The sequence below is a fragment of the Pristiophorus japonicus genome, chromosome 2 (genome assembly GCF_044704955.1).
Source record: "Pristiophorus japonicus isolate sPriJap1 chromosome 2, sPriJap1.hap1, whole genome shotgun sequence".
Classification (NCBI taxonomy): Eukaryota; Metazoa; Chordata; class Chondrichthyes; family Pristiophoridae; genus Pristiophorus; species Pristiophorus japonicus.
The window spans coordinates 4,619,924-4,637,630 of record NC_091978.1 but is presented as its reverse complement, the minus strand read 5'-3'; the positions used below and the strand labels follow the sequence as shown (position 1 = coordinate 4,637,630).

General features: G+C 43.8%; 1 protein-coding gene across 1 annotated transcript in view; it reads left to right on the top strand.

Moving 5' to 3' along the window:
* LOC139228318 (NACHT, LRR and PYD domains-containing protein 3-like) overlaps window positions 1-17,707 on the top strand; it is a 75,983-nt gene that overhangs the window by 29,379 nt on the left and 28,897 nt on the right. The window contains exons 5-7 of the mRNA XM_070859504.1: window positions 7,895-9,632; window positions 12,527-12,613; window positions 13,321-13,491. Of these exons, the coding sequence (XP_070715605.1) occupies window positions 7,895-9,632; window positions 12,527-12,613; window positions 13,321-13,491 (1,996 nt within the window). The remainder of the gene's footprint in view (window positions 1-7,894; window positions 9,633-12,526; window positions 12,614-13,320; window positions 13,492-17,707) is intronic.

Here is a 17,707-nt window from a genome sequence, read left to right as displayed (position 1 = left end):
GATATTCTCTAGTTGGTATAGGGGGAACGGCCCTGAGTCCGGCGTGGCTATAGGGATCATCAGGACTATCCCTATCCCAGTTTTCCCACCCATCTGGCAATCTGGAATCGCTGGGTATACTCGGGTCAGTCCCTTCAGAGTACAATTATCCAGTGTCCCCCTCTGGTTTGCCAACTGAGCTAAATGGGAACTGTCTATCCAATCGGGTACTTCCCCGTGTTGGATCTGGTCGAGATTGTGGTGGATCTGTCCCACCATCCACAGACCATAAGCATGACAGAGTTGCCCCTGTCTTTGCTTTCCGGTACCTTCTTTTTCTCTATCAATGAGATGATTGATGGTTCTGGCATGAGCTTCCAGGACTGAGATGCCATCCAACTGGATTTCGGCACCCTCCTTTCCTAGGTTGGCTTGGTCTTCCTGGTTTTGCTCCACCCTCTCCAATAACCCCTTCATCACCCCTCTAAGCTGTTCCACCCTCTCATTTAACCCTTGTATATCGATCGAGTTTACTATGGAGGTCCCTGTATTGAAGCCGGTAGCAATATCATTAACTATTCCCCTCTTTATCCTGGGGGCTGACCCCTGTCCTCGGAATCTACTGACACCCATTGCATCGGCAGCCTGCTGCATTACGACTTTACTTAATACATTGTACATTTTCCTTGACTGTTCCGTACAGTATTCCGGCATCTGGATGCCTGAAATATTGATCAGGACAGGCACAATTTCATGCTTAACATTATCATACAATAATTCCCCTTCGTTGAACATTACAATCCCATTTTCTGGTCCCTTAATAGTTATGGGGCAAGACAGTTCCTCAGGCTGTGTGGTGGTTCTTATGGGGCGCGGTGTCGGAGGGGGTGAGAAGCATATATACAATGATATTGCGGCAGCCTCTACCTCCTCGTAGTACCCACACAGCCCCACTCCCTTTTTGTGGGTGACTAACGGTTGTGGTTGGGCAGGAGGTGCACAAATTATCCCAAATACATTTATCGAGCCCCTTGGCCTCCCTTCGCCCAATGCAACTGCTCCTTGTACCCGTGGAGCATTGCACGCATACTTTGTCCTTATTCAGGTTCACTTGTAGCCACGCATTAAAATAAGTCCTGTCCTTGCTCCAGTCCTTGGCTGCTGGGATGCACATTCCATCCGTTAAATTAAACAAGACTCCATAGTTCATGTAGTTGTTTATTTCCTGAGTGCGCTGCAATCCGTTGGTATCATCCAGTGTTTGCGTGGGTCTTAAGGTTCCCAATATTATGAGTTGACTCAGTTGCCGCGGTCCCATCTCGGTGAGTGTTTTATCTGCAATTTTAAACAGATAGCCTGGTCGTCACCAGGTGTTAGGTTCTGGTCTACTTGTGTCGCTGTCACTCTGTGGAATCGAAGGTAAGGATTAGGTTAACCATATTCTTTATAGTCGTACCATCTCTATCACTTCATGTCCCTGTCTGGGCTGCCATCGGTTTTGCATTTGAGCCTGCTGTGCTCGAGCCTGCACGCTGACCCATCTAAATATTATCCAAACTCCAATCAACACCAATGCCACCATTATTCCTCCAAACATCGCTGTCTGCTTTACCGTTAGGTTGGGTTTGTGGACTACACCTATCCATCGTGGGGTACATTGGTTCGATTGCCACAGGTGATGGTGCTATGGCTGCACACTGCACTATCCGTCTAGTCCCGTTATCTCTTCCAGCCTGTTTATCTTAGCTTTTAACTCTTGACCAGCTAGTTCTGTTTTATTTTTATTCTGACTATCCCACCATTTCACCATGTCAGGTGAGTCTTCTTTATTTTAGTAAGAAATTCAAATTAGTAAGGTCCAGTGTAAAACAGCTGTCAATGTAAAGGGTTAACTCCTTTACAGGTTTGTAAGAAGGTCTGATGTAATTACGTGACTTTGCGTAATCATCCAAATCTTTGTGCCTTCAAAACTTGCTTAGAAATTAGGAATCCGTTAAAACAGTAGAAATCATTAGTAAAGTGGTCATAAAAATCTTCTCATCAGGAAAGACAGCATTTTAGATTAAACTCCAAATTTTCTAAACTTCTAATTCAAGTACTTGCCAAGGATTTCTTTTTAAATGAGAGACTGAAATCCAATTTTCACACAAGCTGTATACATTCCAACATTTCGTTTTTTTTTAAATGGTTCCGTTCACTGGGCAAATCTTGTGTTTTATTTCTCTCTCTGCTGAGTTCGCATAGCTTAGATCTTTTCTCCTCGGTTATTTGAAAAACCCTCCTGCTTGTTTAGACTGTTCAGGACTTTTCTTGATAAACACCGTCTATTCTGGAAATCTTTTCAAACTGCAGTGAAACTTTCTCGTAATTTAAAATCATTATCAATGTAGAGTGTCTTTTACCTCTTCCAATTTTTTTTTCTTTTCCCAATTAAACCAATATCTTTTTCACAGCAAACATCAACTAGTATTTAGTAAGTTATGTCTTTTTCCATCGCAAACACATTTTTTTCAGCACTTATTTAGTACGTTACATCTTTTTTCAAACCTTTTAGTTTTATTTCTTTTTTTTTAAAGAGATCAGATTTAACTTTTTGTTTTAAATGTATCGCATTTTGTTGTGCCTTTTCTTAACCAGTGGTACTTGAAACCTTCACAACAAAATTAATTCTTCACTGTTCCCATCCTAATTTCTGCTCCTCTTTTGTAGAATTTATATTTATTGTTGAATTACAAAATGTCAAATATGGTAATACTGTTTTTTTTTTGCCTAACTTCTGTTTGAGAAGCTGATCAAAAACTTTAACCTTTTGCTCTGTAACTTCAATTTTGTGATACAGTATCTCATAAATTACATTTTTTTTAAGCTTTAGCTTCTGACGCAGCATGTGTAAAAATCTCTTTACTGAGCTGGAAACTTTCGCGTCAAGGTTTTACACAAAGGAAAAATGGGACCTTACTTCCCCAGCCTGCAGCCTCGACACACCCACACAGGCTTCTTTTTTTTTAAAAGGCATTACAGTTTCCCTTCTCTGTTCTTTATCTTATTCCTAGACAGACATTCACAAAAGTCTCTTTTCATTCAACAAAGTTTATTGTTTAGCCGGCTCTATTCTTGGATCCATACTTCACTTAAGATAATCACTATCAGGTTTTTTAAAAATTTCTTACATATTGATTTACTTCCTCTGTTAGTTTTACATGGGCTCGCAGTATCAAGACCACAGCCTTTTCAATTTTATCTTTCTTTTCCTTCTCCCACCATTCCCGCTGATTTGCTGGCAGGTCCTGGGGGTCCCATCCTGACTTAATCATCTTCTCAATTAGTTTCTTTTGTTTTTCCTCCAGGTGGTGGGTAAGGGACCCTTCTGGTCCCCACTCGAGGTTACTTGTTTTATTGACCATTCCTGGGTAGGACTAGAACCGTTAGGAATCTACTCTCAGAGGTCCGCTTTCTACCGAGCGTAACTTGTAGTAGACCGTCTCCTGGCTACTGTCAGGTCACAAGTTCTGCTGTTACACAAACTTATACAATTCTTAAAACGCGTTCAAGCAATTCCCGCAGTGCCCCACGCCTCCTTAACGACTACCTACCACCGCTCTGCCCATTGGTCCGACCCTGTTCACAGGTTTGATTTCCGTTGGTCGCTGTGCACCGCCTGGTCTCCGGGATATATTTTCAAATCACACTACTGGGTCCGGGAAGTGTCACTCAGTATCATGATCCCACAGTCTAAGTGTGTTCCCTACGCCTACTTAGTTCCTGGCCGTCATGTGGGACTAAAGTCCTCTTAATTCAGGCTCAGGCTAGGTGTTTGAGATATTAGACCGTCTCCTCGTGTCGATCAACCGGCTTCCACCTCCCACACCCTTTATAATTAAACATTTTTTTATACTCACCCGGGTTTTTCCATGGGCGTCCAGTGACTCCGAGAAATCCTGTTCGTGACGCCACTGTTAGCGCAAATGTTTTCCTGCAAGAATCACTCGACACTCTGGGTCGGTTCCAACGTCAAAACGGTTTTTATTACGCCGGCGGGGAGAGAGCCTCTGGTCCAACTCCAGGCACTCCACTCCACCGAACAAAGAAATTCATCGATATTTATGTGTTTTACAATAGTTCATTACAGTTACTCAGCCCACTTCGGCTGGACACAATCCAATCATAACGATTATAGATTACATATAGGTTTCTTTAACCCAATAGAATTCTCCTGATACCTCAGGTGCTGTATGTTCGGTTTTTGTCAGCTCGGGCTGATTAATGACCTCATTATGTGAGGTTGGCCCCCCCCTTATCTCTGTTGCTCGGGGCTCTGCTGTGTGAAGTCCTTGATTAAGGACATTCCATACCAGGTACTATAATGGTTCGTTATAGTTATCTTGTCTCAAGCGGATGATCCAAGGCATTCCCGGTAGTGGGCCTCACAGGGTCATTGCTCGGTCAGCCTCAGTCTAACAGTTCATTACTTGACTAACGGAGTTCCCATCATGCTTGGGCAGCCATTTTATATGTGGCCACTTTAAACCTATATGAGTTTAGATATATTTAGCAGGTGCCTAATGCCTACAACAAAGATCATGGCTGATCATTCCCTCAGTACCTCTTTCCTGCTTTCTCTCCATACCCCTTGATCCCTTTAGCCATAAGGGCCATATCTAACTCCCTTTTGAATATATCCAATGAACTGCCATCAACGACTCTCTGCAGCAGGGAATTCCACAGGTTAACAACTCTCTGAGTGAAGAAGTTTCTCCTCATCTCTGTCCTAAATGGCCCACCCCTTATCCTTAGACTATGTCCCCTGGTTCTGGACTTCCCCAGCATCGAGAACATTCTTCCTGCATCTAACCTGTCCAGTCCCGTCAGAATTGTATATGTTTCTATCAGATCCCCTCTTATCCTTCTAAACTCCAGTGAATACAGGCCCAGTTGATCCAGTCTCTCCTCCTCCAGCCCTACATAGCTCCCTATCCCTGTAACCTCCAGCCCTACACCTCTCCCTATCTCTGTAACCTCCTCCAGCCACTTCACACTCCCTATCTATGTAACCTCCTCCAGCCCTTCAACCCTGCCTATCTCTGAAACCTCCTCCAGCCCTACATCCCTCCTTATCTCCGTAACCTTCTTCAGCCCTAAAGCCCTTCCCTATCTCCGTAACCTTGTCCAGCCCTGCACTCCTCCCTATCTCTGTAACCTCCTCCAGCCCTACAACACTCCCTATCTCTATAACCTCCTACATCCCTCCCTATCTCTGTAACCTCCTCCAGCCCTACACCCCTCCCTATCTACGTAAACTTCTCCTGCCCTACACTCCTCCTTATCTCTGTAACCTCCTCCAGCCCTACACCCCTCCCTATCTACGTAAACTTCTCCTGCCCTACAACACTCCCTATCTCTGTAACCTCCTCCAGCCCTACACCCCTCCCTATCTACGTAAACTTCTCCTGCCCTACACCCCTCCCTATCTCCATAACCTCCTCCTGCCCTACATCCCTCCCTCTCTCCGTAACCTCCTCCTGCCCTACAACACTCCCTATCTCTATAGCCTCCTACAACACTCCCTATCGATAACCTTCGACAACACTCCCTATCTATAACCTCCTACAACACTCCCTATCTATAACCTCCTACAACACTCCCTATCTATAACCTCCTACAACACTCCCTATCTATAACCTCCTACAACACTCCCTATCTATAACCTCCTACAACACTCCCTATCTCTGTAACCTCCTCCAGCCCTACACCCCTCCCTATCTCTGTAACCTCCTCCTGCCCTACAACACTCCCTATCTCTATAACTTCCTACAACACTCTCTATCTCTGTAACCTCCTCCAGCCCTACATCCCTCCCTATCTCCGTAACCTCCTCCTGCCCTACAACACTCCCTATCTCTATAACTTCCTACAACACTCTCTATCTCTGTAACCTCCTCCAGCCCTACATCCCTCCCTATCTCCGTAACCTCCTCCTACCCTATCTCTGTAACCTCCTCCAGCCCAACATCTCTCCCTATCTCTGTAACCTCCTCCTGCCCTACGACACTCCCTATCTCTATAACCTCTGAAAACACTCCCTATCTCCGTAACCTCCTCCTGCCCTACAACACTCCCTATCTATAACCTCCTACAACACTCCCTATCTATAACCTCCTACAACACTCCCTATCTATAACCTCCTACAACACTCCCTATCCCTGTAACCTCTTCCAGCCCTACATCCCTCCTATCTCTGTAACCTCCTCCTGCCCTACAACACTCTCTATCTATAACCTCCTACAACACTCCATCTATAACCTCCTACAACATTCCCTATCTATAACCTCCTACAACACTCCCTATCTATAACCTCCTACAACACTCCCTATCTATAACCTCCTACACCCCTCCCTATCTCTGTAACCTCCTCCTGCCTTACAACATTCCCTATCTCTATAACCACCTACAAAACTCCCTATCTTTGTAATATCCTCCAGTCCTACACCCCTCCCTATCTCCGTTACCTTCTCCTGCCCTACAACCCTCCCTATCTCTGTAACCTCCTCCTGCCCTACAACACTCCCTATCTCTGTAACCTCCTCCTGCCCTACAACACTCCCTATCTCTATAACCTCCTACAACACTTCCTACTTCTGTATTCTCCTCCAGCCCTACACCCCTCCCTATACTCTGTAACCTCCTCCTGCCCTGCAACACTCCCTATCTCTACAATCTCCTGCAACAATCCCTATCTCTGTAATATCCTCCAGGCCTGCAATCCTCCTAAATCTGTGCACCCTCAATGTTGACCTTTGCACATCCCTGCTATTCAGTCCTCCACCATTAGCAACTGTGTCCGCAGCAGCCTCGGCCCTGAACTCTGGACTTCCCTCTCCAAACTTACCTGCCTCTCCTTATCCCCTTTCACATAATATTTTACCTCTTTGACGAAGATTTCGGTCACCCGTCCTACTATCTGTTTATTTTGCTTGGTGTTTCATGCTTTTCTGATTACATAGAAACATAGAAAATAGGTGCAGGAGTAGGCCATTTGGTCCTTCGAGCCTGCACCGCCATTCAATATGATCATGGCTGATCATTCCCTCAGTACCCCTTTCCCGCTTTCTCTCCATACCCCTTGATCCCTTTAGCTGTAAGGGCCACATCTAACTCCCTCTTGAATATATCCAATGAACTGGCATCAACAACTCTCTGCAGTAGGGAATTCCACAGGTTAACAACTCTCTGAGTGAAGAAGTTTCTCCTCATCTCAGTCCTAAATGGCCTATCCCTTATCCTAAGACTGTGTCCCCTGGTTCTGGACTTCCCCAACATCTGTTAAGCCTCTTGGGACATTTTTACTACGTTAAAGAGGTGATATGAATTCAAGATGTTGTTGTTAATCCACTTTTACCGTCACAATGACAGGAGCATTCTCCCCGTGACATGCTGAATGGAACTATGTAGAATTCCCCAAGTGCCCATCTGAGACCTGATCAAACCGCAGTACATTGTTAGCCTGTCCCTCTCTCAGTGTTACCCAATTCCCCATTTACTATTTGTACCAAAGCTCAGCCCTGCTGGGTGTGAGGGGAGGGGTTCAATCATTGATCCATTATAACCACGAGCCATATAACCAGCATGACATGTGGATTTGTAATGAGATGTCAGCAGTGCATTGTGGGCAGATAGTATTCACCACCAGCGGAACCCAGCTCACCATGTGAAGTAAATATTAGTGTAGATATGAAACTTCACCCTGAAATTTCAACCAAGGTCCTCACGAAGTGTTTGTTTCGGTTTTCAAACTGTCCTCGATGAACATTTCAAAATAGATCATGTTACACTTTACTGAAAAGCAGAATAGTATGTCGGAGCTTTCTTTGTCAATATAACTAACATTGAAACTGTTTCCTCTCTGATCTAATTGAAGATGTTCAACAGAAACACAAAGAAACACTCCGAGCACAAACTGAAAAACTGAGAGTGAACACTATCCTAATAAAGGAGAAGGTTAAGGTTTTCCCGCTGGTTGATCGATTTGCTGAGCTAACGGTCATTTCTACTGTTCGAGATCGGACACTTGTAGAACATGAACTGCTGGCAAGAGGCCGAGACCATGAAGAGTGGACAAAGAAACATCTCCGGAGAGAACTGGAGAAAATCCGACCTGATGAGTTGTTCCACAGCAGTTTTTCCCGGAACAAATCCAAATCTGGGAGTTCAGTGGCAGTGAGTGGAGTCGCGGGGATTGGAAAAACAACACTGGTACAAAAGATCGTTCATGACTGGGCCACGGGGAAAATATACCCACATTTTCAATTTGTTTTCAGCTTTAAATTCCGGGATTTGAACGTCATTAACCAAAGAATAAACCTGAGGAATCTGATACAAGATCAGTATCCTTACTTTGGGAATGATCTGAGAAAGCTCTGGGAGAACCCGGAGGCATTGCTATTTATATTCGATAGTTTGGATGAATTCAGGGACAGCATCGATTTTGCTGACAATCAGAGAAATACCGAACCTCAACACAGGTGCACAGATCCCGAAGACTGGTGTGAAGTGTCGGACATTGTGTACAGTTTAATACAGCACAAGCTGCTCCCAGGATGTTCAGTGCTAGTGACCAGCCGTCCCACTGCATTACATTTATTGGAAAAGGCTGAGATCAGTGTCTGGGCTGAAATCCTGGGATTTGTTGGTGAAGAACGGAAGGAATATTTCAACAAGTTTTTTGAAGATCAGACGGTGGCAGCAGCTGTTATCAAACACGTGGAGGAGAACGAGATCCTGTACACCATGTGCTACAACCCTTCCTACTGCTTTATCCTCGGTCTGTCACTGGGTCCCTTCTTTACACAAAGAGACAGGAGACATCAGCGAGTTCCCAAGACCATCACCCAACTGTATTCCTACTATATCTACAACATTCTGAAAAACCACAGTCTAGAGATTGAAAGCCCCCGTGATGTGTTCCTGAAGCTCGGTGAGATGGCCTTCACAGGAGTCTCCGAGAGGAAGATTGTGTTTAGAGATGGAGATTTGATCAAGTACAATCTGCAGCCTTCCCAGTTCCTGTCTGGGTTCATGATGGAACTTTTGGAGAGAGATGATTCTGCCCAGAACGTAGTGTACACATTCCCACACCTCACCATCCAAGAGTTTGTAGCCGCACTCGCCCAATTCCTGACCCCAGATCCCGGGGACATCCTGAAACTCCTCCATGAATCCCACAGCAAGGAAGATGGGCGATTTGAGATATTTCTCCATTTTGTTGCTGGTCTCTCCTCCCCACGTGCAGCTGGGCCCCTGGAGGAGTTTCTGGGTAAATTTCTTCATCAAACCACCTGCCGAGTGATTGACTGGGTGAAGGAGAAGGTTGAAGGACAGATTGAGAACATACAGAGCGAAACTGGTAAACGGAACCTCCTGAACACATTGCATTACCTGTTTGAGTCTCAGAATGCAGAACTGGCTCGGCTCACAGTGGGATCTGTGGAAACACTTACATTTAGTGGATTGACATTGACCCCGATTGACTGTGCGGTCCTGTCTCATGTCATTCGATTCTGTGATAAAATAAAAGACCTCGATCTGGAGAGCTGTAACATTCAGTGTGAAGGACTCCAGCGGCTGGGACGCGTATTGCACAAATGCCGGGTGTTGAGGTAACTATTTATTTGTCTCTCACTGTTGGCTGAATTGTACAACAGTCACGGATTATGTTGTTGCTCCGTAATGAAGGGAAACAAACAGTTCAGTTAAATAGAGAGAAGCAGATTGAACACAAATTGACCAATAATAAGAGGATCGATTAGTAATTCCCCAAGGACTGGAGAATCCAGAACGGATCCTTGTGGACAAGTAGGGGTTTTACAATCTTTATTGGATCAGTAAATACATGTCACTGAGAGTCTGATAATTTAATTAAAATAAATCATATTTAATACGGCTGGACAGTGGAATGTAAACAAAATATAATCTGGCATTAAAGATCAAATGAATTTAAAACGTTTTCCACGTCCACCATTTCAACTGAAAACAGGCCAGAAACCTGAGTTTAAATCACTAACTGTGAGATATTTGCTCCAATACCGTGCAGGGTTTGTCTTGTCGAGGGGGAAGTTTCCTGGTTTGGGAATATTGGGGATCGGGAATTCTTTCAGCTGTAAATGTTTACAATTATTCACAGACCTGAACATTAAGCCAAGATTGATATTCAGGATCTTCAATCTGCCGGTAACAAGGTTCCAATCTAGCGTGGTGTGGGGTATTAGTCCCGGGGCACAGACACACACTGGCTAGCGGTGAGGGTCTCGCACACAGCGGGTGGCTCCTGGGTAAACCGGGGGCAGTGAACCCGTGAATTCCACATAATCCGCCCCGTGTGTGAGGCCCCGCTCGGGGAGGATAACCTGGAATACATGTAGAGTCAGTTTAATGGGGAGTAAAGTGAGAGACTCCCCTCCCCTAAAAACAAGGAGTACAGGGACATTTAAACCTTGTAACGGGACAGAATAAACTCTCCTTGTTACATCAAATCCTGGGGGTGGATTATACAGCAGCAGTTAGTGCCATTTCACAATATAACTCGCCCCGAGATATTATACAGATTGATATGATGCATAGAGTATAAAGTACAAGGAATCACCGCTTTATCATTTAATTGGGGGAAATCGCCCCATTCCCAATAAACCTGGGATTTAAGGAGCTGCAGAAATGAGACAAGTTTCTCCAAACATGATGGGTCCGGTCACTGAGCTCCAGGAGGGTAATTCTGATCATCAGGGAATGAGACTGGACTGAGGGATATTAAAGGTTCACACAGACAGCACTTTATTTAATAAATACTGATAGTCCCTGAATAAATGGGGAGTTGGACAGAGTGAGATTCATTCCCAGTGACATGCAGCGATGGGGAAGGAAATTCAGGTCATTGTCATAAGGATTAACAACAATTTTCAGCTCACTTCAGAGTTGATCAGTTCGCCCAGGGGTCCACACTGCTTGGGGATCACGTCAGTTAAGCAAGGTTTGAATGGCCATGGAATCATCTCATTACCTGAAAGCTGGAAGTGTGCTATAAAAGCTCTGAGCTCACAACTGCTCACTTTCCAGGCTCAGAAGCAGTTGCTGACTGCATTTGGAAGACAGATTGAGCTTTTTGGAGCAAACTCTCTCTAACTAGTGTCACCTCATTGTAACAATCTCTCTTACTATTGACAGATCGCTTCTGTCATCTCCAGTTCACCTGCCATCTATCACATCAGAATGGTTACAGTTTATACTGTCTCATCTTGGTCCTCAGAATTTGACCATGATCAGCCCTGGCAGCACCAACAACCACACCAACTCTTCTCTGCAATCACTTGATGTTGCCGAGAACACAGGTCATCAGCACCCAACCACACTGCTGCCCGGGAGGGCAGGGATGGCATCACCATGACCACATTTACTTCACTTGATGCTGTACAACTTGGCTGTCACATGATGTGCCAGGTTGACACCACACAACACCAACAACATAAAGCATCCCTACAATGCTCAAGCCATTCCTTTCAAACTCATCAGCATTGTGGGGGGTACCCTCATGTCTCACCATTCACTGCAGCTCACTACACCACTTCCAAAGGTGCACACAGATCTGTACAAGTACATAAAGTTCTGAAAATAAAAATGTCAAAGTTTGACAGCACATGAACAGAAACAACTGGTAAACATTGTCTGTCGCTAGTTGGTATGATTGTCCAAGGATGATGGTGAGTGTGAGGGCTGGCTAGTGAGATGGGGAAGTGATCATGTAGTTAGAGAGAGAGAGAGGGATGGGTGGAGGTACAAGGTCAGTTGGTGTGAGTAAGGATGTGCAGGAGTAGGGTAGGGAAGGCAGATTGATGGGGATGTGATGAGTGACACAGCAGGATGAAGTTCAATGTGGTTTGCAGTGATGTTTCGTGATCTACTGAGATCATTGAAAGATTTGAGCCACTGCAGCCTGGTCCTTCTGACCACATACCTGCTGTGCGCTCCTGTGCAATGTGCAACCAGGCTGCGTTGATGTCCTGGGTAGGTTGCTGCCGCCCATGGGAAGGGAAGACAGCCTCCCTTCCCTGTGTGCTGTGACTCCCTCTGTAACCATATGGAGGGGATGATGGGAGAGCATGGGCACAGTCATGTACCTCTGTGTTGTGATCATCACCGTTTGTTGCAGAACACTCACAGGACAATGCCAACCAATTTGCACATGGCCCCTTTAAGGAAACTGGCTGATGACGCGGCATTGTGACGTTGTCAGACTCACTTCCTCCAATTGGTGGGGAACCGTGCTGGGCGGGGTTTAACACGCCCAATCAGGGCAGAGTTTCACAGAGTGGGCTGGAGATCGAGACCCGCCACTGACCCTGGGTGTACTGGACCCGTCCAGGTGGGGAAATCGCGGCCCAAATCCGGGGTGTTAATTTCCTCAAGTGCATTCAGTGATTGCTGTAATATCCGAGAGAGAAAATATATCCGATCCGGGATTTGGTTCAGTTTGTTTTTCTCTCTCTCTCTCTGTTTGTGTTAGACTGAGCAGGAATAAACTGGGAGATTCAGGAGTGAAACTGCTGTCTGTGGCTCTGAGGCACCCCAACTGTAAAATACAGAAACTGTGGTAAGTACCAGACTGTGTGAGATTGTAGATTGTGCTTATAATCACTGGACGTCTGACACTGAACATTAGTATTAGTATCAGTAATAGAGTTATTAATAAACATTGTATAGTATTAGTATCAGTAATAGTGTTATTAATAAACACTGTACATTATTAGTATCAGTAATAGTGTTATTAATAAATATTGTATAGTATTAGTATCAGTAATAGTGTTTTTAATAAACACTGTACATTATTAGTATCAGTAATAGTGTTATTAATAAACATTGTATAGTATTAGTATCAGTAATAGTGTTAATAAACACTGTACATTATTAGTATCAGTAATAGTGTTATTAATAAACATTGTATATTATTAGTATCAGTAATAGTGTTAATAAACACTGTACATTATTAGTATCAGTAATCGTGTTATTAATAAACATTGTATAGTATTAGTATCAGTAATAGCGTTAATAAACACTGTACATTATTAGTATCAGTAATAGTGTTATTAATAAACACTGTACATTATTAGTATCAGTAATAGTGTTAATAAACACTGTACATTATTAGTATCAGTAATCGTGTTATTAATAAACATTGTATAGTATTAGTATCAGTAATAGTGTTAATAAACACTGTACATTATTAGTATCAGTAATAGTGTTATTAATAAACACTGGGGATTTACTCTGATTCCTGTTATTTCTCTCTCTGATCCCCAGGCTGCGTGCTGTCGGTCTCACAGATTCTTGTGTCGAGGATCTCGCCTCCGCTCTCTGTACAAACCGCTCACTGACGGGTCTGGACCTGAGCCTCAATAAACTGGGAGATTCAGGAGTGAAACTGCTGTCTGTGGCTCTGAGGCACCCCGGCTGTAAAATACAGGATCTGCGGTAAGTACCAGACTGAGTGAGATTGTGTTTATAATCATTGGATGTCTGACACTGAACATTATTAGTATCAGTAATAGTGCTATTAATAAACGCTGTACATTATTAGCAGTAATATAGAAACATAGAAACATAGAAAATAGGTGCAGGAGTAGGCCATTCGGCCCCTCAAGCCCGCACCGCCATTCAATATGATCATGGCTGATCATGCAACTTCAGTATCTAATTGCTGCCTTCTCTCCATACCCTCTAATCGTTTAGCCGAAAGGGCCACATCTAACTCCCTTTTGAATATATCGAACGAATTGGAGTCCACAACTTTCTGTGGTAGAGAATTCCACAGGTTCACCACTCTCTGGGTGAAGAAGTTCCTCCTCATCTCAGTGCTAAATGGCTTACCCCTTATCCTTAGGCTATGTCACCTGGTTCTGGACTTCCCCAACATTGGGAACATTCTTCCTGCATCTAACCTGTCCAATCCCGTCAGAATTTTATAAGTTTCTATGAGATCCTCTCTCATTCTTCAAAATTCCAGTGAGTATAAGCCTAGCCGATCCAATCTTTCCTCATATGTCAATCCTGCCATCCCGGGAATTAGTCTGGTGAACCTTTACTGCACTCCCTCAATAGCAAGCACGTCCTTCCTCAGATTAGGAGACCAAAACTGCACATAATACTCAAGGTGTGGTCTCAGCAAGGCCCTGTAGAACTGCAGCAAGGCCTCCCTGCTCCTACACTCAAATCCTCTCGCTATGAAGGCCAGCATGCCATTTGTTTTCTTTACTGCCTGCTGTACCTGTACGCCTACCTTCAGTGACTGATATACCATGACACCCAGGTCTCGTTGCACCTCCCCTTTTACTAATCTGTCACCATTCAGATAGAAACATAGACACATAGAAAATAGGTGCAGGAGTAGGCCATTCGGCCCTTCTAGCCTGCACCGCCATTCAATGAGTTCATGGCTGAACATGCAACTTCAGTACCCCATTCCTGCTTTCTCGCCATACCCCTTGATCCCCCTACATCTAACTCCTTTTTGAATATATTTAGTGAATTGGCCTCAACAACTTTCTGTGGTAGAGAATTCCACAGGTTCACCACTCTCTGGGTGAAGAAGTTTCTCCTCATCTCAGTCCTAAATGGCTTACCCCTTATCCTTAGACTGTGACCCCTGGTTCTGGACTTCCCCAACATTGGGAACATTCTTCCTGCATCTAACCTGTCTGAACCCATCAGAATTTTAAACGTTTCTATGAGGTCCCCTCTCATTCTTCTGAACTCCAGTGAATACAAGCCCAGTTGATCCAGTCTTTCTTGATAGGTCAGTCCCGCCATCCCGGGAATCAGTCTGGTGAACCTTCGCTGCACTCCCTCAATAGCAAGAATGTCCTTCCTCAAGTTAGGAGACCAAAACTGTACACAATACTCCAGGTGCAGCCTCACCAAGGCCCTGTACAACTGTAGCAACACCTCCCTGCCCCTGTACTCAAATCCCCTCGCTATGAAGGCCAACGTGCCATTTGCTTTCTTAACCGCCTGCTGTACCTGCATGCCAACCTTCAATGACTGATGTACCATGACACCCAAGTCTCGTTGTGCCTCCCCTTTTCCTAATCTGTCACCATTCAGATAATAGTCTGTCTCTCTGTTTTTACCACCAAAGTGGATAACCTCACATTTATCCACATTATACTTCATATGCCATGCATTTGCCCACTCACCTAACCTATCCAAGTCACTCTGCAGCCTCATAGCATTCTCCTCGCAGCTCACACTGCCACCTAACTTAGTGTCATCCGCAAATTTGCAGATACTACATTTAATCCCCTCATCTAAATCTTTAATGTACAGTGTAAACAGCTGGGGCCCCAGCACAGAACCTTGCGGTACCCCACTAGTCACTGCCTGCCATTCTGCAAAGTACCCATTTACTCCAACTCTTTGCTTCCTGTCTGACAACCAGTTCTCAATCCATGTCAGCACACTACCCCCAATCCCATGTGCTTTAACTTTGCACATTAATCTCTTGTGTGGGACCTTGTCGAAAGCATTCTGAAAGTCCAAATATACCACATCAACTGGTTCTCCCCTGTCCACTCTACTGGAAAGATCCTCAAAAAATTCCAGAAGATTTGTCAAGCATGATTTCCCTTTCACAAATCCATGCTGACTTGGACCTATCATGTCACCTCTTTCCAAATGCGCTGCAATGACATCCTTAATAATTGATTCCATCATTTTACCCACTACTGAGGTCAGGCTGACCGGTCTATAATTCCCTGTTTTCTCTCTCCCTCCTTTTTTTTAAAAAGTGGGGTTACATTGGCTACCCTCCACTCGATAGGAACTGATCCAGAGTCTGTGGAATGTTGGAAAATGACTGTCAATGCATCCGCTATTTCCAAGGCCACCTCCTTAAGTACTCTGGGATGCAGTCCATCAGGCCCTGGGGATTTATCGGCCTTCAATCCCATCAATTTCCCCAATACAATTTCCCGACTAATAAGGATTTCCCTCAGTTCCTCCTCCTTACTAGAACCTCTGACCCCTTTTATATCCGGAAGGTTATTTGTGTCCTCCTTCGTGAATACCGAACCAAAGTACTTGTTCAATTGGTCTGCCATTTCTTTGTTCCCCGTTATGACTTCCCCTGATTCTGACTGCAGGGGACCTACATTTGTCTTTACTAACCTTTTTCTCTTTACATATCTATAGAAACTTTTGCAATCCGTCTTAATGTTCCCTGCGAGCTTCTTCTCGTACTCCTTTTTCTGTGCCCTAATCAAACCCTTTGTCCTCCTCTGCTGAGTTCTAAATTTCTCCCAGTCCCCGGGTTCGCTGCTATTTCTGGCCAATTTGTATGCCACTTCCTTGGCTTTAATACTATCCCTGATTTCCCTTGATAGCCACGGTTGAGCCACCTTCCCTTTTTTATTTTTATGCCAGACAGGAATGTACAATTGTTGTAGTTCATCCTTGTGATTTTTAAATATTTGCCATTACCTATCCTCCGTCAACCCTTTATGTATCATTCGCCAGTCTATCCTAGCCAATTCATGCCTCATACCGTCGAAGTTACCTTTCTTTAAGTTCAGGATCCCAGTCTCTGAATTAACTGTGTCACTCACCATCTTAATGAAGAATTCTACCATATTATGGTCACTCTTCCCCAAGGGGCCTCGCATGACCAGATTGCTCATTAATCCTCTCTCGTTACACAAGACCCAGTCTGGGATGACCTGCTCTCTAGTTGGTTCCTCGACATATTGGTCCAGAAAACCATCCCTTGTACACTCCAGGAAATCCTCCTCCACAGTATTGCTACCAGTTTGGTTAGCCCAATCTATATGTAGATTGAAGTCACCATGATAACTGCTGTACCTTTATTGCACACATCCCTAATTTCCTGTTTGATGCCATCCCCAACCTCCCTACTATTGTTTGGTGGTCTGTACACAACTCCCACTAACGTTTTCTGGCCTTTGGTGTTTCACAGCTCTACCCATATAGATTCCACATCATCCAAGCTAATGTTCTTCCTTGCTATTGCGTTAACCTCCTCTTTAACCAGTAACGCTACCCCACCTCATTTTCTTTCCTGTCTATCCTTCCTGAATATTGAATACCCGTGCACGTTGAGTTCCCAGCCTTGGTCACTCTGGAGCCATGTCTCTGTAATCCCAATTACATCATAGTACATCATACATTAATAACACTATTACTGATCTTAACACTGTACATTGTTAATAACAATTACTGATACTAATGTATTTATTAATAACACTATTACTGATAATAACATTATTAGTATCAGTAATATCAGTAACGGTGTTACTAATAAACACTATTACTGATACTAATAATACATTTTATTAATACTATTACTGATACTAATAAACACTGAACATTATTAGTATCAGTAATATCAGTAAGTGTTATTAATAAACACCACATTATTATTAGTATCAGTAATAGTGTTATTAATAAACACTATTAGTATCAGTAATATCAGTAATAGCATTATTAATAAACACTGAACATTATTATTAGTATCAGTAATAGTGTTATTAATAAACATTGTTATTAGTATCAGTAATATCAATAAGTGTTACTAATAAGAATGTACAGTGCTTATTAATATTAGTAATAGTGTTATTAATAAACACATTGTTATTAGTATCAGTAATATCAGTAATAGTGTTACTAATAATGTACA